The following is a 26,769-nucleotide window of genomic DNA, read 5'->3' as shown; positions in this document are numbered from 1 at the left end:
TATCTTTTTGTACTATATAACTGGAAAAATAGATCACAGACTACTAGAAAAAAACAGCCTCTTCAAAGGTTACCTAAGCACTACCAACCCTGTCATGCCAAGTAATTCCAGAAAGCTTATTGTGGAATGCACAATGCATTCTAGAGGAATTGTGTTGCCTTGCTTGTTCTTAATATCAGTCATGTTGTGACTGATGTGAATGTGCAACTATGTAAAGCGCTGCGTAAATTGTCGGCACTATATAAATACCTGTGATAATTAAATGTTGTACTCTGCACATTTTGGTGCAGACTGCAGCCAGGATAACATTAAACAATGCAAAGTTAACAGTGGTCAGGGCTTACAGGGAAAGCAAAGGCAGAAGTAAGAGGTTATATTTGTAAATTTGCTTGTTGTCTCTGATTAAATGTTGTTAAAGTAATAAACCAAGGCAATGTGCAACATTCAGTAACCCATAACAATCACCTTTTATTATTCTGACCCCATGAAAGTGATTGGGTATTATGAGTTTATGTGCTACTATTTTTGACAGCATGATGATTGGGCAGCAAGCTGGCTTAGTGGTTAGCACTTCGAACGTGTAGTACTCGGGTCCCTGGTTTGAGTCCTGACCAGTACACTAAATTGAGTTTTTACGTTCTCCCTCTGCCTGTGAGGGTTTCTTCCCACTCTCCAAAGACATGCTGGTAGGTTAACTGGCCCTAGTGTGTATGCATGTGAGATTCAGACCATAGCTTGTAAGCTTCTTCAGGGCAGGAATTGATGTGAATGTGCACTATATGGATAATCCACCAGCAAACCAACTGTGATACGTATTTGTCCTTTACTGACACAAGTAGAACATATCACAAAGATATATCACAGTTGGTGTGCCGGTAGCTTCTCTATAATTTGCTGAAATTGTGGTGCCATTCGCTTGTCACTGCTACCCCCACCTCAAAGGGATCTACTGGTCAAGAGTGCGATGGGACGCATGCAGGAGTGTACAGTATGTGAAGCACTGCATAAAATGACAGTGCTACATAATCTAGAAAAATGTTCCCTGGTTGGAATGGCTTAGCACATTATTAAACAGTTAAACCTTCTTAAAATTAGTATGTGTATGCACTTGCATATTTCCTGCTTATTTTATTTTACTGTGCTTTGTTCATTAGAGTGTGTAAAAAGCTCATTATGAAAATAAGGCTGTATATTTTCACATCCGACCAAATGTTTTCCTGAGTAAAATGAAAAGACAAAATTACTGAAAGAAAACAGAACTGTGCTGCAATTGAAGAGTTGCAAATATATATGTTAATGCTAAGTTAATATATCAACTAAAAGTCTTTACTATACTTTAATATTTATTTTACATGGAACCCATTTCACAGCTTCTAAAATAAAGTGATCCTGCTTCCAAAACAATCTATAAGGAAGAAGATCATTGGCTGCAATAGGACAAGAAAGCTATTTTCAGGCACTTTATTAATACATGTGAGCTAGCCCTATATATTAACATAGCTGCAATCATTCAGAAATGACCAACGCATTATAAATATCTCTGGCATATGTTCTTCACTGTTCAGTATACTACACAAACACGGTCTTAAAACAGCACACAAAACAAGAAAGCAGATGGGAAAACTATTCTAAGAAAAAAAAAAAGAAAAACATTCAGTTCAGCCTTGTCTTTTTGACAAGGTTATGATGTCTGTTAATTAAAAAAAGATCTGCCCTATAAAATATATATTTAGTGTATACTAAGTAGGACCTTGAACCAGTTCCTGTGAATTTAGTATTTGCCTTTCTACATAGTGTCTAGGGCACTTTATAGGACTGTAATAGAAAAATGCACATGATGTTGCTGTGGAAGAGCTTTTTAATTAACATGGTTGTTGATCACTATAGAGAAAGTAAACTGGTTGCAAAAGAGAAAGGCTTAAGGGCCTGCATCAACGGCTTTTCTTTGCTTCAAGTGGGTTCTGCATTCCCAGACAAAATATATAGGAATGCAAAAACAGCTTCAAGCAGGTCAAAGGCACCTGTCAAGGAATTCTGAATAATCTCAGAAGTGTCTCAAACTGATGTAATCGACACAGGGCCTTACTTGGCTTCCAACTTGAGCCATTTAAAATTAAGCTGCCTTCAATGTTCTCTCCACTGCTAAGCTAATAGATTCAGGTAAGATCTATAATGGTGACACTCAACTGGTGGCACAGAGGCAGCATGCATCCCCCTGACCTATACTTAATGCCTTTCTGGGCTACAGTTGCATCCCTACCATCTTACTCTTTAATTCTTGGACACAAGCAAGGTCTTAGTAGAAAATCTATATTGCATTGTATTTTTTCTTGTCAATCACTGCAAATGAGTATGGTCTGATATTACAGTTGCTATCATCTTATCACTCGGTATTGATATTACTATAGTTCATAAATATATCACATTTGTTTTAGAATTTCATCACTACATCCATGTTTAGTTCTTAGAACTGGCATAGTAGCATACATATTTTTAGTTTCATAAATTATATAAGTAAATAAAAAGTGAACTCTACAGAACTTTGGAGAAACTAAGGGACTACACGAAGACCTCAAAACATCATGTTCCCCAGCACTGGCTTATTGCTTTAGATGACTGGCAGGTCTTTTTAGGAGCATTTCAGGTGACATAATTCAAATTAGGTCCAGAATGTAACAATATGGATTATTAATGACCTGGAGGGCAATCATACCAAAAAGAATTGTACAGAATTCTTATCCATATTTTAAATACTGCCCAGAGCAAACTGCAGGAAAAAATGCACTGTTGCTTATTACAAATATGAAAGAGTTTCATCATGAACTGGAAAAAATATAAACTGAAGGTCTTTGCAATTACACATATACATCATTTAGCCTATATAATGTACAGGGTTATGCTGTTAACCTTACCATTTAGTAGAGGCTGCCCTTCTCGTACGCTTCTGGGGACGCTAGCGTGATAAACATCCTCAAGAAATCCTGTCTTGCATAATCTGGATCCCACTAGTGCTTCGGCTGGTCCCTGAAATGTAACAGAATATGTCTGTTATACACAAAAGCAATGTTTCCAGCAGACATTTCACTTGTCATAAAACCTTTATCCCTGCAACCCTGTAAAAACGGTTTTCCTTGGTACTAAAAGGTTTACAATTAGAAATATAAGGGCAAAGGGTTAAACTTTTTGATAACTGGAATGGAAGAAACAAATCCCACTTGTCTAGTAAGATCTAAACACTAAACAATCTCGCTTCTTTTAACAATTGAACTTAGCAGTCGTTGAGCCTTAAGTGGAATCATAAGGGAAAACAAAAAACATTCTTCCACAGGAGATATAGTTAGCAAGGGCCATTTCACCATACTTAACTTACTTCCAGACAAGGCTTCTCAAAATGTCAAGCCTCAACCAAGCACTCTGAACATGCACTCTGCCTTCTCAAAAAAAGGTAACGAACGAGAGAACTCAAGTCAACTTGACAATCATTATAAAGTGACCTCTGTTCAGGGTTAAAAATGACAAGAAAACTTGTCCTATCAGGTTATGCCTCCTCAGTATTAATATGAAAAGGAAGAGTAACTGCGCTAAAGGTTAAAGTAGTATTAAACTCTAAAACTTTTTTTCAATAACAAATCCAGATTAAAAAAATATACATTCCTCCGCAATGTATTTCTTAAAATTTTTGAGCAACGCTTAAAATCATCATGATTCTGAACAGCTGACTCCAACTCTCTCAACTCAGCTTTCCTGAACTAAGTGTTTTTCCCCATAGTTCTCTTTAGGGTCACGGGGGGACATTTTTAGACTGTAAGCCCTCACGGGCAGGGCCCTCCTTACCATCTTGTCTTAAATTGTATTGTGACTGTAATGTCTTCCTTATATTGTAAAGCGCTGTGCAAACTATTGGAGCTATATAAATCCTGTATAATAATAATAATAATATACTAACCTCCTCCCATGACCCAAAGCTCAATATATCGCGAGCTACAGCTCGCGGTATACTGAGACTGCCGCAGCCGGGACGGATCCTGACATTACTGTCGAGATCCACCCAGCTGCGTGAGTGACAGCGGGCTCGACTTATCTAGAGGCAGAGCCATCTGTACCCGCCCCGTCCGTTCCCCCAGTCAGCTCTGGAGGATCGTAGCAGTCACGGCTCTCTGCAGGGACATGATCGAGAAGTGAGCGAGCGACTGTATGTGTTCGTTCACTTCCCCATCTATTGAGCCAACGTGTGACAGTTTCATTGTCACACGTCGGCTCGAACTATGAGGATGAGTGATTTTCACTCAACTCATAGTTCTCCTTTAAATAATATTTAACTGATCTCAGGGCATCTCTAGCCATGTTTCTTTGGCACTATGGGGAAAAATGTAATGTAGGTGCCTTTGTATTGCTAATAATCAGAAATCTGTGCGGTTATCACTCATACCTTTCTAAAGCACAAATACACAAGAAAACGATTGAAAGAAGATTGGCCTTGAAATAGGGGTTGTGAAAACAGCAAAGAAAAGAAAAAGCATTTGATGGTTATTTTGTCATTGGATAAACAATACAGAACAAAAAGGGTTGTGTGTGTCGCGCAAAGAGCTTAAAATCCATAGAAACACAGCTAAAGGCATTGCCAATAAAAATGTAATTCAAGATATGACACCCATATGACAAAAAGCTAGCAATTTACTACAGATGATTTTATGTACAAATAAATAAGTATGGCCTTGCTCAATGAAGAACAAAATGTTACATATTTAAAGAATTCCAAGTTATTTATCAGTGAAATAAGCCGGAGATATGACAACATTGCTTTTGCTTCTCCAATCAAATGGTTGTGCCTGGTTTTTGTCATAGAAGGAATGTAGGTAATACAGCTGAGACTTTCCAGTGAACCAGACAGGAAGCTCAGATGGACAGCCGTGTTTTGACAATGACTGTAATCACCCAATCGCTGTCAGTTCATTTCAAAACAAAGTCCTGGATGTGGACCATAAATTGAAGAAAACTTCCTATGAGCCTCCTCTATAGGCTTTTATTATTTTTCTTTATGTTATTATATGTCAATTTATTTCTTTATGTTATTATGTTTCAATGCCTCATTATAATAAACAATAGTTTCCTCCACTTACACTATTAAATACACCTGTCTAATATGAATTATGTTAAAGTGACACTAAAGTCAGAAGTTAAATCTTAAAAATGCATACTAGTACTCTAACTATTAACAATACTGCACCTTATTTGTGTATCACTGGGCTGTAGATGCTCAAATCCTCTCTGGAGGGTGGCTATTTTTGCACCCTATTGGTCCCTGTGTTTTTGTAAAGAAGCCACAGCTCTAACCTCGCTACCTTGATGGACTACAATCTCAATATAAAATAGTAAACTAAATGTAAAATCATAGTCCGTCACGGGAGTGAGCTTGGAGTGGTAGCTACTTTACAACAAGCCACCTTAATAGTCAATCAGTATAATGCATATGATAAAATATTTCAATATTGCTTATTTGACAAAAAATGCATTTTTACACTGCTACCTTTATTATATATATATATATATAATACATATATACAGTATATGTTGCAATAACTGTAATTTTCTGAAACAATAGCCAATGAGCACTATAAAAATAACAATCACATGGCTGAAGATAATCATTATGGCAAACAACATGTTACAGTTATTAGTAGATAAGGTTTTTAAAGCTCAACACCAGACAAAAATTGTTTTCAGTTTAGAGTAAGTAGAGGAAGAATAAGAATAAGAATGCCTGTACTGCCTAACACTAGTCTGCTGCACAGGAAGAGAAGTAAAATTTCCGAATGGGGACATATATGGCAATAAAAATCTGACATGGTTTTAACCCTTTAAAATTCTATTTACATCAAATGTTTTTTTTGTTGGTTTTTTATGTCTTTGTAAGGTGAATTCCTAGCTTATTTCCTATGTTATTTAACATTTAAATAAGGGCTAGGCAAAATGAATAAAACTGTTTGTTGTAGAAATATATAAGTAAAAATAAAACATGTCCAATAGTAGAGAAAGAAAAAATGCAAATGCTCAAAATACTGTATTAAGTGTATAGTCACAAGGTGAAGGCACATTTTAATTTTGCTAAATAATTTTTCATATAAGAATGACCCATAGCAGCACTGCCTTTAGATGAAGACCTAATATGGTCCTTCCTGGTAAACACAAACATTATGCAATCATTTATGTAATCACTTGTCAGTATATTACATAAAACCACTATATACAGTGATTTCCACTATGCATTAGATCTACAAACCATTCTAACAAATAGGAGACCTATTCTTCAAAATGATGCCTTAAGGTCACTAGAGGCCATTATCAGAGCAAGGTTCTCTACGAAAGATTCTAAAAGACTGTGTATTATGTTTCTCTCCACTATGCAATATAATACAGTACTATCAGGTGCCTTGAGCATAGTATTCGTTTTAAATGCAACACAAATCACTTTGCCATCTTTGTTTCAGGGCACTTTCTTGCTGTCTGGGTATTAGCTGTGGATCTGACCGAATGCAGTGAGGAAAACACAGAAATAATATTAATCTTCTTACAATCTTTTTTCACCAATCAAAGGAATAAATAAAAGTGTTGGTGTTACATTACTAAAAAATCTAGGCTTAAGAACAAGAAAAAAACAGGCTTCTTTACCGAACATGCCCAAAAAACACAATTGTGTCTGTGCTCCCATTTAACAGGTTAAAGCACAAAAAAGCCAAATAATTAGTTAGAGGGAACAAGCTGAGCTTGATGCAGGCTTGCCTCCTCACTGCCAAAGTGGATTTGAGAAGCTCTAGTGGTTGGCTTCCCTACTGGGAATGCATCAAAGGATTGGGATCATGGTGATTAAATTCCACCTGGGAGGAATTTGAGGCCCCACTACACAGAACAAATGCTAGCAATAAGACAAAAGACAGCAATATTTCTAAATTGAAGAAGTAGCAGGCTATAGCAGGGATAATATTGGATTAATGTGAAAAGAATGTACATGTACAATAATAAAAAGACTGTAGAAGCCATATCCCAAGCTTACAGTAAATGTATCTACTCTACATACAATATAATAAAATTGTTCTGCAAGTTCTATCGTCAGGGCCCATAAAGCTGATACAATGCAGTCAGGTGTTGGTCTTCACTACCAGTTACCAAGATATGTTGATAAAATTATATTTTGTTTCTGCTTTAAGCTGGGTACACTTATATAAGTCTCCATGAGGCACCCTGCCTAAAACAAGACTATAATTTGTAGTAACTGTAGTTGATTATCTTCCATCTGCCTATATGGTAATCTGACAGATTAATAGTATTAGCCATCATCATCATTATAATTAACTATAAAGCAAAGCTCAATTAAAATATAGAACCATGTGTGATATTAGTCACTACAAATAGTTTTTTGAGCAAACAAGAAATACATTGTAAATTAACAGGTAATACATGTGTTGTGCCTATGATAGGTAGGGAAGAATACAAAAATAATGTTAAATGAGTTAGTCTCATCTAAAAACCACTATTAGAATTAAAGGATACACAGAAGTTGACCCTCATTATCAATAGAATGAAAATAAGGATTTCCGTAAACAGCTTGTTATGTTCCGAAATGCGTTGACCCAATACAATTCTTCGGTGAGGATCATGCCATTGAGGGGTACCCTAGGGGCTAATAACAGGCAAAAGGCCTCATTAACACATGTGGAGATTTTCTGGCTATTTGGAAGATCACCGTGCAACGTTGTTAAATTACCCCCCTTCTCTATAGGAAGAGGGAAGGAAGGTGTTACCTTTGTGTGCACTGCTTCTATCTGTCAGAAAGAATTATCACAGAGAACTGACATTGTTTTTCAGAGCACAACCACAGAAGCCACAGGACCTTGGGATCATATAGTTTTATGGCAAAATATTTTCACTGTATAACCATTTTTGTGCCTCTTAAACAAAAGTTATTTGAAGCCAACTAAACACAATCATTGTGAATTTAGGCAATTGGCCACAAGAACAATGGCTCTTGGGCATTAATAAAAATCTCACTCCATCTTTTACACAGGCTCTGCTTCAAGTTTTCTGAAAACAAAAGACAGCATTCTGTCCTCAAACAATCCATTGTTAAGACCCAGTGAACAGACAAAAAAAAATGAAAAGATGAAACAGATTCCTGTAAGAATTTCCCATTTCCTGGCTGAGAGTCTTACCAACTGAAAGGAAATTAAGGTAAACAAGTGCTTTAGACTGTCTGTATTTGAAGGTTGCGAAACAGCATAGCAAATTTAATAAACACAAATAAAGGGAAGATAGATTTGCAGTTTACCCCTTCAGTCAAAGGGAAATTGACAGCAACCAAGGCTGCTAAAGACAAATCAACACAACAAGCTGTGTCTATTCATTCTGAAGAAAAAAAAAGGGAAGGGAAGGGAATTAGTGTTTTATTAAAGTGAACTTACCATAAGAGAAACATGAGGACTGCTTTCACTGACTTAAATTAACACTAAACTCAGAAGTTAAAACTTAAAAATGCATTCAGGCACCTTAACTATTGACAAAATTGCACCTTATTTGTGTATCACTCGGCTATAGATCCTCAAATCATTTCTGAATTCATGCTGACACTGTCCTTCCTTCTGGAGGGTAACTACTTTTGTTCCCCATGGTCCGTGTGTGTGTTGTAAAGTAGCCACCACTCCAAGTTGGCTCCTGTGATGGACTACAATCTTAAATTTAGTTTACTCATTTGTATTCAGATTGTAGTCCATTATGGGAGTGAGCTTGGCGACGTGGCTACTTTATAACACACGCAGGGACCATGGGGAACACAAATAGTCACCCTTCAGAAGGAAGGACGGTGTCAGCATGAATCCAGAGATGATCTGAGGATCTACAGGTAAGTGAATACACAAAATAGGGGTTTTGAGTGTTCGGCTGCCTAATTAGCAGGGCCCTGATGACCTAACAACCTGCACATGCAGAGTTCAGTTTTAAAGAGTTCTCATCCTTCATTGTCCAATTAGTAGGTCAGGGTGCTTGGAATACAAAACTGGTTGAACATAATACACATTTTGGCAGGTAAAACTGTTCACATATATGTATTTTACATACATACAGTATACAGTATGTATATTCAATTTTAAGTGAAGAAGAAATACCTAAGGCCTGGTTCACACCTGGGCGTTTTACAGCGCTGATCGACGCGCTGTAAAACGCCCAGCAAGTGAAATCCAATTATTTTCTATGGGCATGGTTCCCACCTGGGCGTATTTCAGCGCGTAGGAACGCGCTGAAAAATGCCCTACGCCCAATGAAGTACAGGAGCTTCTTTGGGGCGTATTTTCGGCACGTATCCATTAGGATACAGCTGGATAGCCCTCGTAAACGTGCGTTTGTCGCGCGTTTCGTTGACCGCAAATCGCGGTAAAAACGCGCGTCAAACGCGCATATTACGAACGCCCAAGTGTAAACCCAGCCTAAAAAAGACAGGTATTTTTCCTAATTAGGGGTGACATTGTCCACAGTCCACAACCTTAGCTTATGATAGTGTGGATGGGAGGAAAGATGTTGTGTGTATGTGTTGTTACATTCTTAAGATAATTAGTACAAGACTAAGAATCTAAACACATAACCACAGGAAAAACGTGTGAATGTATATGTCTTATTCTGTCAAAACAAAGATCTATTTGCTGCTATTGTACATCACTTAATAACAGCGTATTGCTGTTTGGTGTCCATGGGCAATTTGTAGCACACCTAAGCTCATGTAACCCTTTCTTTCAAGAACTTTGTAGCCGCTTCACTATGAGTTGAGACAGAATTTTTTGTTAAAAGAGTAAAACTTACTCACCTTACACCTCGGCTTTTGCCCGATTCCTGAAAATGAGGATGACATTATGGGCCTTATCCTGGGAAAGCTGAGCATACCAAATGTCACTAGAAGTCACCCCAGCACTGCACAAAAGTAACTTCTTGTGAGCATTGGGATCGTTAAATTTCCTATGATCCCCTAGCATATGCAAGCTCAATTTAAGCTGGGGTGTAAAGTGAGTATTTTTACTTTTTCCTTCTATTTTACCAATTTTTACTTTAACTCAGTGTGTCTTCTTGAGGGGCTAAAACAGAAGTGGACATTATATTTTCTTGTGAGGCTAGAATAATGAATTCATCTGTACAGAACTGTTCTACTGGTTCCTATAAGCAATTATATGCTAAAGGTATATTTTTGTTACTGATTGGTCTGTCATATTAACTGCACTATTAAATCCCTGTTGGACAGCCAAACTTTAAATTTTAAGTATCGGTTTTCTTTAACAGAAATAAGCTAAAATAATGAATAAGGGCCTATCTGCTAATCCCCATATTATTGGCACTTCAGTCCTGGGCCTTTTTGGCCTTTCTACAAGTTCAGTCATAAGTCTGCCTTTTGGAGGTTTAATCATCTCTACTGAAGATACAGTATTTCTGAAACAATAAGCCAAGCGGTGCATGTAACATAAAAGACAAGACCTGCAATCATTTAGGTTCACTCCACTGACATCAAGTAAGAATATGACAGCTTCCAATAGCACCTAGCAACAAGAAAATGAATAACACTATTATGTCAGACCAGATCAATACTAGAGGAGGTAGAAGGTCATTACAGTGACTGATTACAGACAAAAAATACTGAAATTATAGAACTGTTTAAGTCAAATTTAGCAGCTACCAAGTAATGACAAACTCCTTGAAATATTTCTCATTATTTATTTTTGTCTCCTGTCAAGTTACTGAGTTCAATGAGTACTTGAACAGTCAATTCTGTCAATTTATTTACTGTTATGGATAAGGGTAAGCCACAGGGACATTATGCAATGTCGGTTTATGGATTCCAATTGGAAAGCAAAACATTCTTGGAATCTCCTTTTTGACAGGCACCTGGTCATTGCTTGTAGACTCCCTGAGTGATTATTTGATTAAAAAGTTAAATCTTTCCGCTACTTTCTTACTACTTCTAGAAACTTCAGGCAATTCGCACTTCCCAGCATACAAATAATAAAATTTTTGTACACATCTTTTACCTTTTATTAAAGACTACTCAAACAGCACAGTGACATGCTGGAGCTGAAACTACAATATTAGCTGTTTGGCTCAGCTTGGATTTTGCTCCAATACGTACTTGTAGGCGACATGTGTTTTTATGTTCAGTGTCAGTAATAATAGCTCATACAATGCAAAGCTGAATCTCTATAGTGTTTATTGTATGCACTAATTGAAATTAGAAGTAAGCAAAAAGTGAAATACTTAATGTCAGCTAAAGGAAGATGACCAACAAAAACTTCTATAGCATGGAAGTACATTGCAGTCAGCAAGGGAAGCGTGAGAACTGATGCAGCTCACACTAGTGTTTTTATTCTGAAAGTGGAAAAAACAAACTTTGCAATGTAATAATTACAAACTCTTTGCTTCTGCTTGTATATACTAACTATTAGATAAATGGAGTCTACCAAAGAATAAGGTCTATCAGAATTGGTAGATCTGAATTATAACTAGAATAATTGTACCCATTCGCTTAATGAATTGTAATTTGGAAGTACTAATGGTACGATTAGGCTCCATCTAAATACACTGGGCGCACACCACCATGCACCCCTATATAATCAGTGCATACAGCCATCACATTTCTTGATTTAATATCAATCTAATGAATCTACTTGATTTAATATTACTAAAGGATAGAGGATGATCACCAAAATGGGCTCTAATGGTAACTATAATTCAAACGCCACTAGTGACCATAACACAGTTGTCAAATGGCATCTGGAGACCACCCCTATTGTGTCACCTTTGAACACTTTGAAAGTAACTTTGTCACGAAAATCAAACTTTGAATGCAAGTGTCTACACCGCCATACCCTTCTATTGACAGTGGATCCTCCTGCCAACCCCTACACCACCACAAGACTTAGTAGTGACGTAGGAATCAGCAGGAGGAACCACTGAGCACAGTGGGGGGACCAGAAATCTGACACTCTCAGATATGTTGGTTGCCGAAGATTCTTCAATTCAGCACTGTTTGGTGGATGCAAGCAAAGGAAGTATTTACTATCTTATTTGCAGGAAACACTTTTATTGGCAGTTTGATTTCAGCTACAATGTTGTGTGAACTATAAATGGATTCATTTCACATTATAGAATGTCTGAAAGGATGTAAGGTACCAGTTTGACAGAAGTAAATTCCTAATTCTATTCTATTTACCACATCATATCACAGCATCCATTAAATCAGAGACCCATGTGACATACACAGGATTCTGAAGTCTAGCAGAAGTCTCAGTCTCATCAAATCACCTACAACATTCTCAGAACTGAAGAGCGCGGACAAGCAACTGCAAGATAACTACCAAGCAACTGTCAAAAGATCTCTTAGGTCATGAATTACTCTTTCATATTGGAAACCTCATTCTGATTGGACTGGTTACATACTGTATGTAGGTATGGATATAACTGGAACACAGAAAATATTTTAATTTAGGTAGCAAATATCCTAAACAGGCTACTCAGAAACAGACCGGCAACTGTACAAACGGAGATAAATGAAAACAGAAAGTTTATTTTACGCTTCTAAAACTGTTACAGTAGAGGGTAATTAAACATGTTCTGATCTACCCAATTTTCAACTTTCCAATACCTCTACTAACTTGCGTGCCTCTCTGCTAACTAGCCTTTAACAACAGCACTAATGATATATTAAATGACATATATCTAACCTAGGATAAATGGCAGATTTTTCTTTACTTCCTGACACACATGGACTCTCTATAGTCAGATTTTAAGAAGGTATCATATGACAAGATGAGTCAAAAATGGGCCAAAGCTTCAGCTTTAATACAGCAATGAGTCACCAATCTGGACACATTTTATGTCATTATTCTGGGTATGCTTTTCAGGCTTTCTTAATGACTTGCAAGCATTGGCACTGGAATAGAAGGATTCAATGCATATGTGATACTATTCACATGAAAAGCTAAAAGCACACCAGGATTTAATAAAATTACGCACAATAAATGCTGAATATCAATTGTGCTGTTCTTTCTTTATCTCAGCAAGTAAAAAGAAAACAGATTAAAAATATATCAAAAGGGCTTTGAATTAGAGAAGTAAATGTGCCTTATCTTTCATAGGTTGTTCAGTACATTCATAAAGACTATTCTATTAGAACTAAAATATCTGCAAAGGTTTGCCGTTATACTAAGCCAGCAACAAACCTTACTGATCCTTCCAAATAAAAGTATAAGAAAGAAATGCGTGTGTGTGTGTGGCGTAGACTGACCTGTTTTCAAACATGCACTAGTATATTGACAGGTAATATGTGAAAGATTACTAGGAAACATGGTCACTTTCCTACCAGACGTTTTTTGTGTGCTGTCTATCTGCAGGGTATGCTGGGAAATGTTTGTATTGTTCTGTGTATTGCCCTGCCCATGTGCACCTCACTCTTTTGTGTTAAATCAATTGAAGCGACTGCCATACTTACTTTGTTGGATTTGGTGCAAACACACACTGGGGGTCTTCAGTTGCCTTCAGCAATGTTGGGCTTCTGGCAGCTTGCTTTACCTTTAAGGAGAATGGGCCTGCCTCCAGGTGAGCCTGCCCTCAATTTATTCACGTATGTGGCTTTACATGACTTTTCAAAAAAGCTGTTTTTAAACCGATAAAATACACTTTTTGAGTTTACAGTCTCTTCTTAATAAATCAGCTTCATTTTGACACAAGCAATTCGGTGCCTGAAGAAGCTTGCAAGTAAAAGCTACAACCTCTCGTCTGTTCTAAAACACAACTCTCAATACTGATGTTGGCCATGAACTGTGGAACATTTGCATCTTTTGAACCCGTTTCAGCATCATCTGAAAGAACTGCATTGAGCAGGTAGCATGAACTGTCTAATTCTATGATCTAGAACAGGGCTCAAAATTTCAAGTCCTAAGCTACTAGCCAGGCCTGAAAAGTTACTCGCCACCAGTTGCCCCACCTAACCCCTACCCTGCCCTGGCCTTAACCCCGCCTGGTCAGCGGTGTGACACAGAGTATAAAGATCAGTAACAATGCACAGTACGGAAGTCAGTGGTGCAATACAGAATACAGAGGCCAGCTGTGTGACGCGCAGTGCAGAGGTCAGCAATGTGACGCGCAGTGCAAAAGTCAGCAATGTGACGTGCAGTGCAGAGGTCAGCAATGTGACGCGCAGTGCAGAGTTCAGCAATGTGACGCGCAGTGCAGAGGTGAGGATGAGACACACAGTACAGAGATCAGGGTGTGACGCACAGTACAGAGGTCAGCACACAGTACAGAGGTCAGCGGTCAATATGTAACGCAGTGCAGAGGTCACAAAGAAAGTACAGGGACTTACAGTTGCTTTGACCTCTTCTTTCGTGCAGCAGAAGCCGGCAGTTTTCCTCTCCCACCAATGGCAGCTCAGGTGGGCGGAGGAAACTGCTGTGGCCACCGAGGAGCCCAATCGAATAGGGCACAGACGATGGCAGTGGAGCTTCTTGTTCTCTTCTCCCCGCCACCGCAGTCTTAAAGAGGCCCCCCTCCCAGTCCACATCTTTCGGACGTTATTAATCTGAGTTGCCCCACTCAGTATGCCCCTCTCTTGCGGTCATATTGAGTGGGGCACTAAGATTAATAATGTGCTGGATTAGTCTGACCCAAGGGCGGACTGGGGGCAGGGTGGCAATTGCCCCCCAAGCCTCTCTGATACCTTTGCAAACGCCCCCCACCGCCGCCATAAGCATTTAATCTCTCCCCTCTCGGTCGCTCTGCTGCTGCAGCGGCCAAGAGGGGAGAGATGAAGTCCTTGCCGTGGCGGGGGGCGTTTGCAAAGGTATCAGAGAGGCCTGGGGGGCAATTGCCACCCTGACCCCGGGCCTAGTCCGCCCCTGGGTCAGACTAATCCAGCACGTTATTAATATGAGTGCCCCACTCAATATGGCCGCAAGCGAGGGGCATACTGAGTGGGGCAACTCAGATTAATAACGTCCAGAAGATGTGGACTGGGAGGGGGGGCTCTTTAAGACTGCTCAGAATCACACCGCTGAACGATCACCTCTGCTCACGACCGCTCCAGCTTCAGCTCCAGGAAGCGGGCACTGAGAGAGGCAGCTACGATCACACCTGTCAGCGTTCCCTCTCTCTGCTCCCGGCCGCTGCAGCTTCAGAGCGGCCAGAAGGAGAGAGAGGGAGCGATAACGGGTGTAATCAGAGCCGCCTCTCTGAGTGGAGCTGAAGCGGCCGGGACGAAAGAGAGTGAGCGCAGAGAGCTAGCTCCGGCTCTGGATGGAACACTACCGCCGCGGCAATCACTCGCTCGCTTCTGTTCTCTCTTCTCCTTCTCAGGCTCGGCCGCTCTGTAGCTGCAGCAGGCAAGAAAGAGAAGAGAAAACAGAAGCGAGCGAGCGATTGCCGCGGCGGTAGTGTTCCATCCCTAGTCCCGCCGGCGAGGCACCATTGCTGACATTCCACTCGCCCCCCCGCAATTTTCACTCGCCAATTGCGAGGGGGCGAGTGGAAATTTTGAGGCCTGATCTAGAACATAAGATCAAAGAGGTCATCCAATATTCTGGATAAAGTTTTTACTAACTTTAGAGATTGAGCAGTTCTATCACAGGGTACTCAACAAAAGACATAGCAATGGAGCACAGTAACTACTTTTCTGCTAGTATAGTCTGTCAGAAATGCCAAGATTATACCCCTTTTATGTTGCTTGCATGCTCTGCTTTATAATATAAAGAATCCACATACCATTTTTGATATCTGTAAAAACAAATTTATTGCCGTCTGTCTCTTTTTTCTGTGATGTTTTACTGTAAGTAGATGAAGGATTCGTAACACATTGATAGCATTCTATAGACAGCTCTCAAATGGCCCCTTCTTCATGGAGGCTCCTTATAACACTGACCTCTAAATCACTTGAAAAAAGAGCACCGGCTTCATTTTGTTCAAAAAAAAATTCACTACTGATATCACAGCAGATCCCATAGATGCGGAATGTCGCAATGAGTAAACCCAGTCATTACAAGACAAACTATGCAGCTAACATTGTTTTAACCTAAAATGATAAGAAACATTAGAAAACACTACATCATGATTCACCAATTCTGTGTTGGTAAACTGGCAAACAATACAAATGTATGTAAGTCTGCCATGTCGAGCAGAATGAATCTCAAGAAATTTTGCTACGTTTTAACTGTGGACATTTTTGAAAAAACTACTTGTCCAAGGACTAAAGCGGGGGCCGAATCTACTTGTCCCTTATGACAATCTACTTGTCCTGATGCAAAAAAAAATAATTTTAACCAAAACCATATTTAGCTGTGCTAAGAAGCGCATCTCATTGGTCAGCGTCGTCAGGTGACCGCGTTGACCAATGAGTGCTTGCAATTTGCGAGCGAAATTCAGAATATACGGAACAGGTACAGATAGTACACCCGTACTGGTGGACGGGAAGGACCGTTCGCCGAAAGGTAAGTATAACGGGAGGGAGATTTGTGCGGGTAATTCCATTTTCACAAATTACTTGGGAAAGTGAATTTACCCTTTAGGGTTGGTGCAGACTTGGGCAATCCCGGGACGCGCGATCATGTGCAGTTGCATACAGTGGTTGCGTCCGCATATATGGGCTTACATCTGCGTGGCAATCGCTGAAAAAGGGTACACGTACCTTTTTTCGCGACACGCACCGCACAGTGTTTTCAACCGCGATTGCGTGGGACCGCCCAGGCGGTATTGCGGCGGGAAACCGTGCGATCTGCCTGGCGGGACTGGAGTGCCATTCGAAAATAATGGCACTGCCAGCGCGATCGGCGGTGGTGTGCGATTCCGTGATCGCCCAGCCATCCGCTCAGATTCGTGCACGATGACCGGGCAGTCACAGATCGCACAACACCGCCGATCGCGCTGGCAGTGCCATTATTTTCTATTGGCACCCCAGTCTATTGGCACCACCAGATTGCGTGGTTTGCCGCTGCAATACCGCCCTGCCTGTGCGGTTGCACATGATCGCGGTTGAAAACACTACGCGTTTATTCGCATGCAGATGATGGGGGCAGCGGGGCTGGTTTTCATGTTTTACATTTTTATTTAGTTTTAAAAAATTTGTAATTTTCATTTATTTTATTATTTTTACTTATCACCTTTTTATTTTTTACATTTGTTTTTAGTTACATTTTAATTAGTTATTTATTTTTACTTGTTTTATTTTATTATTTTTTACTTTTTTTCACTTGAACTGTATTGCTATCACACAGGGCTAACAAGCCCTGTGCAATAGCATTTAGAGCTGACAGGTAGGGCTGCAACAACTAATCGATTCCTGCTCTGTCACCGCTCCATGCCCCCCTCTCGCAGCGATCCACGCCCCCCGCTCTGTCATCGCTCCACGCCCCCTGATCGCAGCGCTCCACGCCCCCCGCTCTTGCCGCTCAGTTACAAAAATAAATAAATCAGCCCTGCTACTGAAACACTGAAAAAAACACTTGCCCGTCACCCGGAACTACATGTCCCGGGCGTCGGGCGACACGAATTCCACACCCCTTAAACCTATATACCTCCACATGTTTCCAAAAAGTGGTAGTGATTCTTAAAATACAGGTAATTCTAAGAATATAGCCATATAATGTAGCAATACTGCATGCCCTTCAGTGGTAGCATCCATACTGCAAGCTGAACCAACTTTCATCATATCAATACATTTGCAGCCAAAGGCTAAGAAAATATAATACAAAGGGCACACATTCCTACTACCTTGGTGGTGTTTGCAAGGTAAATAAACTCTGTTAGAAAAAAAAAAAAGTGTAAGTATAAAATCCAACGCCACCCTCAGTAGTCTTCAAAAGCCCCACAGTTACTGCTGAACACCAGGATATTTTGACAGGCAGTCTGTCCCTGCTCTCCCCAGGGATTGACCCCTCTCCTCTCTGGTCATCCAGCACTCATTGAAGAGACAGCAGGGGAGGATGTGATTACAGCTGGCTTTGGCTCCTGAGAGGCAAAGCCAGCTGTCAATCAGGCAGCGGGGTGGATCCTGACAATATTGTTGCGATCCTTCCAGGCTGCTGCTCAGCTGAGCACTGTCAGCATATAGTGGGCTGTAGCTATATACTCTGTTGCTTCTGCTGCTATATGCTGACTTTGGGCCACAGGAGTGCAATAGTAAATGCACACATGTGACCCAAAAGTGAAGTATAGCCAAAAAAAGTATGGCTTCACTTCTTTTTTTGTTGCTGCTCTCCACCGCTGTCACGGTTTAGGAAAAATCCTGGTATGTCCTGGTTTAGTGGAATTAAATGCTCCTGCCTTCCACAATGCAGTACTTGATCCATCTTCCATTCCCTAACACGGTCATAAAAAGATAAAGAGCATGCTATACAGTGCACACCAACATTGCTAAAAAATACTGGTCATTGTTGGTTATTGCTGGCTGGCAGTGGGAAGTAGAGATAAAATTAAGTAGTGCTACTCGAGGTTCCCTGTCACAGTGTGGAAGATAAGGGATGGGGAGGTTTTTTTCTTACCAAAGACTATCTGAATGTGGAGTGCTGAATATTGCCACTAAACGGAAGTCAATACCTCACAATTGGTGCCGTTTGTAGCATTCTGCCTTTGCAGAAAATTGCCTTTTTTCCAGAAATACATACAATCTAGCTGAACAGAAAGATCAGGGTAATCTGATCTGTCTGTTGAAACAACGTGAGTTTTATCAAGGTAAGCTATACCGACATAACTACTTCTGTTTTCTATAGAGAGAAAGGGAAATCCACATAGTCTTTATGAAGAAAATGCATCACAAGAATAACTCAACTCTAAAATTCCCATTTTCAGCCTCATAAAAACATATACAAAAATTTTACCTTTACACGACTTAACAAAAAAACAACAACCCTGTAATCGCCCAATTTTTCAGCGCATTGTTTTCACTGAAAATGATGAAAGAATGAGAAATAATGACTTTTTCTTCAAAAATGTCAACAATTTCAAATTAGCAATCCTTAGCATGACTCATCTCCCAATCACATTTATCTGCAAAACATTTTAGTTTTCAGCACACACATGTAACCAAAATGAAGTTACTGGTGCAACTTTCTTTACAAAGCACTGCACAATAGGTTGGTTCTATATGTGCACGTAATCAGAACAGTTTGATCAATAATAGTAACACTGCTATATGTTAGTTCTGGTCTAGTTACTGAAGGCGCCACAATTAAACTGGATGGAAGAATGGGTACTGGCTCCAGTTTTGTCAATATGAGTACAGTCAGTCAAATCACTTTTTTGATTTACGAAGACCACTATAAAAACCATCTCAGAAATCAATAGTCCTATTTGCTCTTTCACTACGGTGATATGACATGGTTAACACAATACAAAGATGAATCCATGTGGGAAGGTTACTGCGAACAATTCATCCACCAAAATACAATAAACAGCACCTACTGTGTCATCTTATGTTTCACAGTGGGTGCACAGTACTGTTGCATTATTACATTTGTGGGGACAATATAAATGATATGGCAACTGCATTTTATTCATACAGGTGATAAATGCATAAACTGTATATATTAGGGTAGACAAATTCCATGGGTCGGGTAGTCAATGCGCTTTATATACTTTAAATATTTCCACTTGCCTCTGTTGTAAGTGGTAGTATGTATGTTTTTAAGCTTTGTTCACACTAGTGCAATGAGAAATCTTCAATCAACAGTGGTCTGCCGTTTTCAATGTGGCCCATGCTTAGAGACAGATGACCTTCCAAGGAGAATATTGTTACACAATGCCAAAAATTCTTCATACACTTTTGTTCAGTGCATGCGATTAGAGTGTGAACAGCAAACAATGAATTTAATAAACCGGCCTGTCAGTATACTTTTTTTGAACATTTAATTGTACAATATTATTCACAGAATGTTTATGCTACATTTTTGCTAAACCTAGGTCAATATGATCATTATTGATTGTGTATTGCTGTTCTGGCAATAAGCCCGTGTAATGTCTGAGCCTCTAGGCTGCAATTTTTAAGGCAATTATCTAAACATATGTGGTTGCCAAACCCAGTAGACACCATTAGTGTGTACTCCGATGCAAAGATATTGGTTTCATAGGAAATAGAACTAGTTAAATCACTTTCTGCATCATATCTATCATCACTACCCTGTGGCCTATTACTCAAAAAAGTCTCTGAGGACTAAAGGTACACTTGCAAAAGTCATTACAACCATGACTTCCTATTTTTGTACCTGGTATGTTACATCAACACGTATCATTACTCAAATTAAACAAATCCTTTTATATTGAACAGTAAATTGCACACATTGGTTGAAGACCATTTTTACATTAATTATACACTAGACAATGTAGTCTAAGTTTAAAAAGGCTGGTCTTTTGTGAGTCTTTTCTCTTATTTGTGTGTATCCATGCACACAGCTTTATATGTATGATGAGGGACGGCAGCTTTACAGCCTTTGAGCCTTAGTATAGATTCCCACCATGGAGACTGCCAACATCGAGTTTGTATATTTTGTTCATGCTTCTGTAGTTCTACTAGGAGAGCTCTTGTTTGCACCTAAAAACATACTACTTAGTTACCGTGCTTCTGAAATAAATTGGTCCCAGCCAATAGGAGTGGGCTGGAGTGGGGCTGATGATGCTGGGGCCAGCATTATCAGTTTCCTACTCAAACAAAACAGCACCATCAGTCCAATTGCCCAACACAGCAGCATCACTTAAATAGGTATACACAGGTAGGTATACAGGTAGATTTTCACACAAACGTTCATATGAAAACTCCCATCAGAACGTTGGATAATGCCACCAGAGGCTTAGCAATTGTTGTTTGAAATTTTGCTTGATATTCGTTTTTATTGAACATTTGATTTTGGAATGAATGGAGTTTCCCGAACAAAAACTGCATTCACCGTTCAATCCCCAAAAAAATTCCAAAGTGCTCCTTCAAATTTTTTCGTCACTGTGGACGAAATTGTTTAATGAATAGAATGTCAAACAAACGTTCCCGAAATCTATTTAGTTTGTTGAAAATTATAACCATATATGCCAAAATTAACTCAGTCCTCTATCAACAAAGTAGTAACATCAGCTCAATTCTCCAGCAAAGCACTGCCCTCAGTTTACCTCTGCAGCAAAGCATTACCATTAGCTTAAACCTGCTGCAGAGCAGTGCCATCAGCTTGCCGTTTAAAAAGAGCAGTACCACGAGTTTCCCTTTCCAGAACATCAGTACAATCACCTTATTTTTCCCACAGAGCAGTACCATCAGTTCCCTATTTAGGCAGAGCAGTCACAACAGCCTTTCTTCAGAAAAACAATTACTGCAGATTGCAAAAATACTTTAAAAAAATATATAAATACAAATATAATAAATACAAAAATATGAATTAATTTTCAGGGTCCTAATAATGAAAGCTCAGCAACAAAAGGGGAGTATGGGGAGACTGTACTCCCCTCTTCTAGGAGTCCACAGACAATATAACTATACATCATTGAACATGTGCATGTGAACAACACTCTCTCTATATAAAGCTGTACATCTAGAACTGCCAAGCTATGAGATCCAGCCTTTTGGGGAGCTATATTTAATCTCTAACATCCTGAGCATAAAGGAAGGTTTATTTCTTCAGTATATCTTGGTACCTTATAGCAAATGGATTGCAGTGCTCTTGAAAGTGCTAAGCCCTTGGAATAGATGATTAATACCTATGAGCTTACTGGAATCTGATGGAGAGTATATGAGTGCGTCTTCAGACACCTTTAAAAGAGAACTATGGGGTGTTTTTCCCCATAGTTCTCTTAAGGGTCACGGGAGGACATATACTAACCACCTCCCAAAGATCAGTATATGGCGAGCTATTGCCCGCGATATACTGAGAGCGCTGCAGCCGGGACAGATCCCAACAATACTGTCGAGATCCACCCAGCTGTGTGAGTGACAGCTGGCTCTTCCTACCTTAAGGAGCCAGCTATGCCCGCCCCCTCCCCCTGTTCGTTCCTCCATTCAGCGCTGGAGGATCGGAGAGGGGAATCACTGCAGGAAGCGGTGACAGTCACCACTCTCTGCAGGGAGATGATCGGAAAGTGAGCGAGCGACAGTATGTGTTCGCTCACTTCCCGATCAATAGAGCCGACCTGTGACAGCTTCTTTGACACAATTAGGCTCTAACTATGAGGATGAGTGGAAATCACTCACCTCATAGTTCTCCTTTAATCATCATGGTTATCTGGTAATAATTTCATTATCATTTCATTATTAGTGCCCCATGTATAGCCCTGCTCTAAACAATAAGCTGGAATGGTAAGAAATATATTTGGATTATATTTTGATATGCCATGTTAATGGGAACAAATAACAAACATATAGTGGGGGGTTCTTAAATTTGCTGCCAAAGTTGAAATACACTTCTAGTATCTGTAACTAACTGTATACCTCTAAAAGGAAGGTGTGGTTCTATGGGGATGCTATAGAGGAAGTAGTGTTTATTTATCACATGTCAGTTTTGTGACAAATAAAAAGTATATTTTATAACTATTGTGCATTTGTTACTTGTACCAGTAAAGTCTTGTTATTTGTATACTTTTTTATGCTATATTAATTCCTTTGTTTATATACTCATGTGTGACTAGCATTTTAGCATAGCTTCAAGACAGGTGTTATAATGGGATTAAGGATATAACAGGGTTCTGCATAGGACAAGACCGGCAGGTTGTTTGGTATCAGCAAAACAGCATGAATACCTTGGAACTTCACTTTGTATATTTTGCTATTGTAAGATCTAATATTGTTATGCATAAGCTTAGAATATTAAAGGTAAATGTTAGCATTCCATGACCATATAAAACCACCTTTCATTTCAGTTATGATTCTGTAAATAGGCATTTTTAACTGAGATTAAAAAAGTGGCCAATTACAACAACTCTATACAGTGGTTGGTTTGACTTAGATATACACAGGGCCACACATATACTAATTGCAAAAAATGCTATGGTACATAAAGGATTACGCTCATAATTTAGAGAGGCTGGCCCTACCTCTGCTGTCTGATGACTAGCTGAACAACTCCTTTGGCCAAGCAAGCAGTGCATGTGCCTGCTGTGCAGTTCAACCCAAAGTATTTAGCACCCGATGTCTATAATTATGTTGATTATCAAGCAGTTAAGCTTTTCCATAAGCTAAATGTTTGTGGACAACTGACCATTGCTACTACACTTTATGCCCAAATTTATGTGGACACTCCTCCAAATTACTTGTTAAGTTTCAGCATGACTGTGCTACTGTGCACAAAGCCTTGTTCATAAAAACAAGTTTGGTTTAGAGGAACTCAAGAGCCCTGACCTCAACACTACTGTACACCTTTAAAATAAAATGGAACAGAAATCAAGAGTCAAGTATTCTTGCCCAATATCAGTGACTGACCTCACAAATGCTCTTTTGACTGAATGGGGACAAATTCCTACAGACACACTCCAAGAGAGGGGGCAATGCCATATTAATGCCCATTTGTGCCACACAACCTTTTTGTAAGTTCTGATAACATTATTGCTGCATGATTGTACTTAATCAAGCGAAATATGTACATATTTTACTGCTCAAGGAAATTAGTATATAAATAATAGGTTTACTTCCCAGGAAAGCAACCCTGTCTCTTATTCCTTGAAAGGCACTTCACCTGCTTGGTGCAGCAAGCTTGAGGTTGAACTTATAAAAAGGTTGTGTGGCACACACACAAAGCAGTCAACCACAAAATACCACCTGACATAAGTCTTTACCTTAAGATTTATATATCCATGTATGTGACAGTATTACGAATATAACATCAAAACAAAACCAGTAAAAGAACATCAAGTGAATACTGTAATGTACATAAGAAACCTGAGCATATTACCCAACAAAGCCCTGTACTATTTTGTGTAGGAAGGCTGGGCCTAACTTCGTATTAAACAAACACAAAGCAGTGCAGTTTATGGTAAATGGCACAAAGAAACTAATACAGATGAGCTTGTGGAATGCATTGTTCTCCATAGTACAGAAGCTGAAGACTGCAGTTCTCCTCCCCTGTTACCATCACCATGGAAATTGCCAGACCAAGACTTTAATCCAGAAAGCAGGCAACCTTACAATGCCCTTTCACTTACATTTTAACATACTTTCTCCCAAGTATTTAGTATGACAAAAGAAAGCTTGCATTTTACACTAATTGGTTTTTCTTTCCTATCTTAAGAGCATCGGCTAATGCTTTCCTTCTACAAATTTTGAAATATGGAATGTAGTTGAAGGCATTCATTTTATTGTTGAATAAACTGACAAAATATTTCACAATGATGCAGAAAAGGAGACACCCTCCTGAAAAGAACCTTTAAAAACGATTATAAATCATGCTGAAAAATGCTTGTAGAGTATGTATGCTGTTTCCAAAACCTTGAAAATTAAAAGGAAAATGTTATAGCAGAAGGCGCTAAAAAACCTTCATCCTGAATTGCATATGCAGGCAAACCTGAGTGTATGTGAATGCATGTAAGTTTATGTAAGGCTGGCCATAATTGGTCCAAGGGTGATCCAATCCCATTGTCCAATATGACAGTGAAGGAAGAAACTGGCACCTTAGGAGGTGTTAACGAGCACTTATGACATTAAAAGTGCTTATTATTACCAATGTTAATACTTTGCTTAAATATACTGGTGATTCTCACTCACACAAAAACACACAATTATCTTCTGCTTCATACTTCCAAAACCAAGAAAAGATTAATATTTAGCTTTAACACTTGCACACTTTTTCCACTAACAAAAACACAAATCACTACAGATCACTTGAAGCTCTCCTCCAATCAAAACTTGTTTTAGTTTAGGATACAATGGGAAATGTGGCGGCAGAAACAATTTCTATTCATACTAGTGTCTAAAAATAAGAAAAATGTGATAGTCTATCTTTTGATAAAATATCACATTTATTTTTATATCAGTCCTCAGCAAGGCAACTTGTAGAGGAACAGAAGGACTTGCAACAGTATTCAAAAAAATATTCTTATCCTTAAAACAGAAAAAAGCCAAACCTCCTTTTTACTTTTTTTTACCTTATTACCTTTTTACCTTATTCACTAATGTCCTCCTGTGACCCAAAGTCAGCATCTAGTGGGCTACTGCCCGCTATTTGCTGACAGCCCAGAGCCACGCTGCAGCTGAGAAAAATTCAGACAATATTGTCGGAATCCACCCTGCTGCCTGATTGACAGCTGGTTCTGCCTTTCTAAAACCAGGTGTGCCCGCCCCCTCCCCTGTCTGCTCCTCCAATGAGTACTGGAGGAACAGAGAGAGGGTGGGGGAAATACTTGCAGAGAGCAGTGACTGACAGTCTCACTCTGTGTAGGGAGCAGCCGTTAGCTGAGTGATCAGTAGTTTGTGATCACTCAGCTCTCGATCGATACACCTGGCATGTGATACCTGCAGTGCACCACAATGGCTCTAAGTATTGGGAAGAGTAAATTTTACTCTCCCAATACTTCTCCTTTATAAGTGAACTGTAGGCAGATAAAAAAAAACAACAAACAAACAAATGAATGCAGTTTTGTATTCAGTAATACATTATTAACTGCATTATTTAAATGCAAACAGTGTATGTACCTAAAAGTGGAGCTTTCATGCAAATGGGAGATTCGTTTTTCCTACCAGCCCCCTGCTACCCAAACAAAAGTAGCTGCAAAAAAAAAACACTTTAAAAATAAAGATGTCATTAAAAAAAGGAAAACAAAAACTTAGCTCAATCCCACTAATGTCACCATGCCTCACTACTGCCTTTAAGGCACTTATAATCCCATGTGAATGCACTTCTCAATAGGCTGGGGCACATTCTTGCAGATGAGCGATGTCACCCATGCCCCCTGGAAGTGTTGGAAGCTAGAGCCAAGGTAAAGTTTAAGGGTGGCTATGGAGCCACTCTGCTAGTAAGCTGTGTGTATCTCCACAAACGCACAGGAACAGCAGGGCAAGCAACTCCCCTCCCCCCCTGCTTGTCCTTCTTCCCTTCACCAAGCAAGTAGAGGGACAGCTCCTGGAGATGGCTCTGTTCCTTGTGAGAACCAGATCAACAGGAAGTTCAGGGAAGCTGAACTGAGAGAGTTGGAGCAGCTGTTTTAGAACATGATGATAGTAAGTGCTTGGGCAAAAATATAAAGAAATACTTTCCTCGGCAATATATAATTGTTAAATCTGGATTCATTATTGAAAGCAACTTTGAGAGTTTAAATCTTTCTTGCCCATAATAAAGAGGCAAAGACAAAACGTGTGTCAAACAAGGCTTCAGTTACAACCTTATTTTCTGATTTTGTTTTACTCTAGATAAACAAAACGGTATTACAAAACCCAATCAGACATAAGCAAACCCCTTAATTTGTAATTCTCCTTTAGATGACTGGATATTTGAAGTGAACACAATTTCAATGGTCCAGTTAAAATTGCTACTTTAGTAAATTACCTCCAACATTTTTACTTCATGGTTGGATGCAATTGTTTCTCAAATTCAGGCAAATAAAACTGCATTGATTTTTCTTCAGGTAGTGATATATTACTGTCATTAGGAAAGTCAATTAGAAGGCATGTACTATATTAATATAAACCTGGTGCTGTGGTTGTTGAAATGCTGCAGAAATAATCCTATTCACCGCAAAGGCTTTTTTACAGGATCATGAATACATACTCATGCAAGAACAATAGAATTTTACATTATGGTC

General features: G+C 39.3%; 1 protein-coding gene across 1 annotated transcript in view; it reads right to left on the bottom strand.

The window, feature by feature from the left end:
* The window catches only part of CDH2 (cadherin 2), a 267,906-nt gene that overhangs the window by 237,167 nt on the left and 3,970 nt on the right, over positions 1-26,769 (bottom strand). The window contains exon 2 of the mRNA XM_018554665.1: positions 2,913-3,024. Within this exon, the coding sequence (XP_018410167.1) occupies positions 2,913-3,024 (112 nt within the window). The remainder of the gene's footprint in view (positions 1-2,912; positions 3,025-26,769) is intronic.

This window comes from Nanorana parkeri, unplaced genomic scaffold, assembly GCF_000935625.1.
Source record: "Nanorana parkeri isolate BGI_ZX_2015 unplaced genomic scaffold, ASM93562v1 scaffold168, whole genome shotgun sequence".
NCBI classification, from domain to species: domain Eukaryota; kingdom Metazoa; phylum Chordata; class Amphibia; order Anura; family Dicroglossidae; genus Nanorana; species Nanorana parkeri.
The sequence above is the reverse complement of the archived record's forward strand: the minus strand, read 5'-3'. Positions and strand labels throughout refer to the sequence as shown.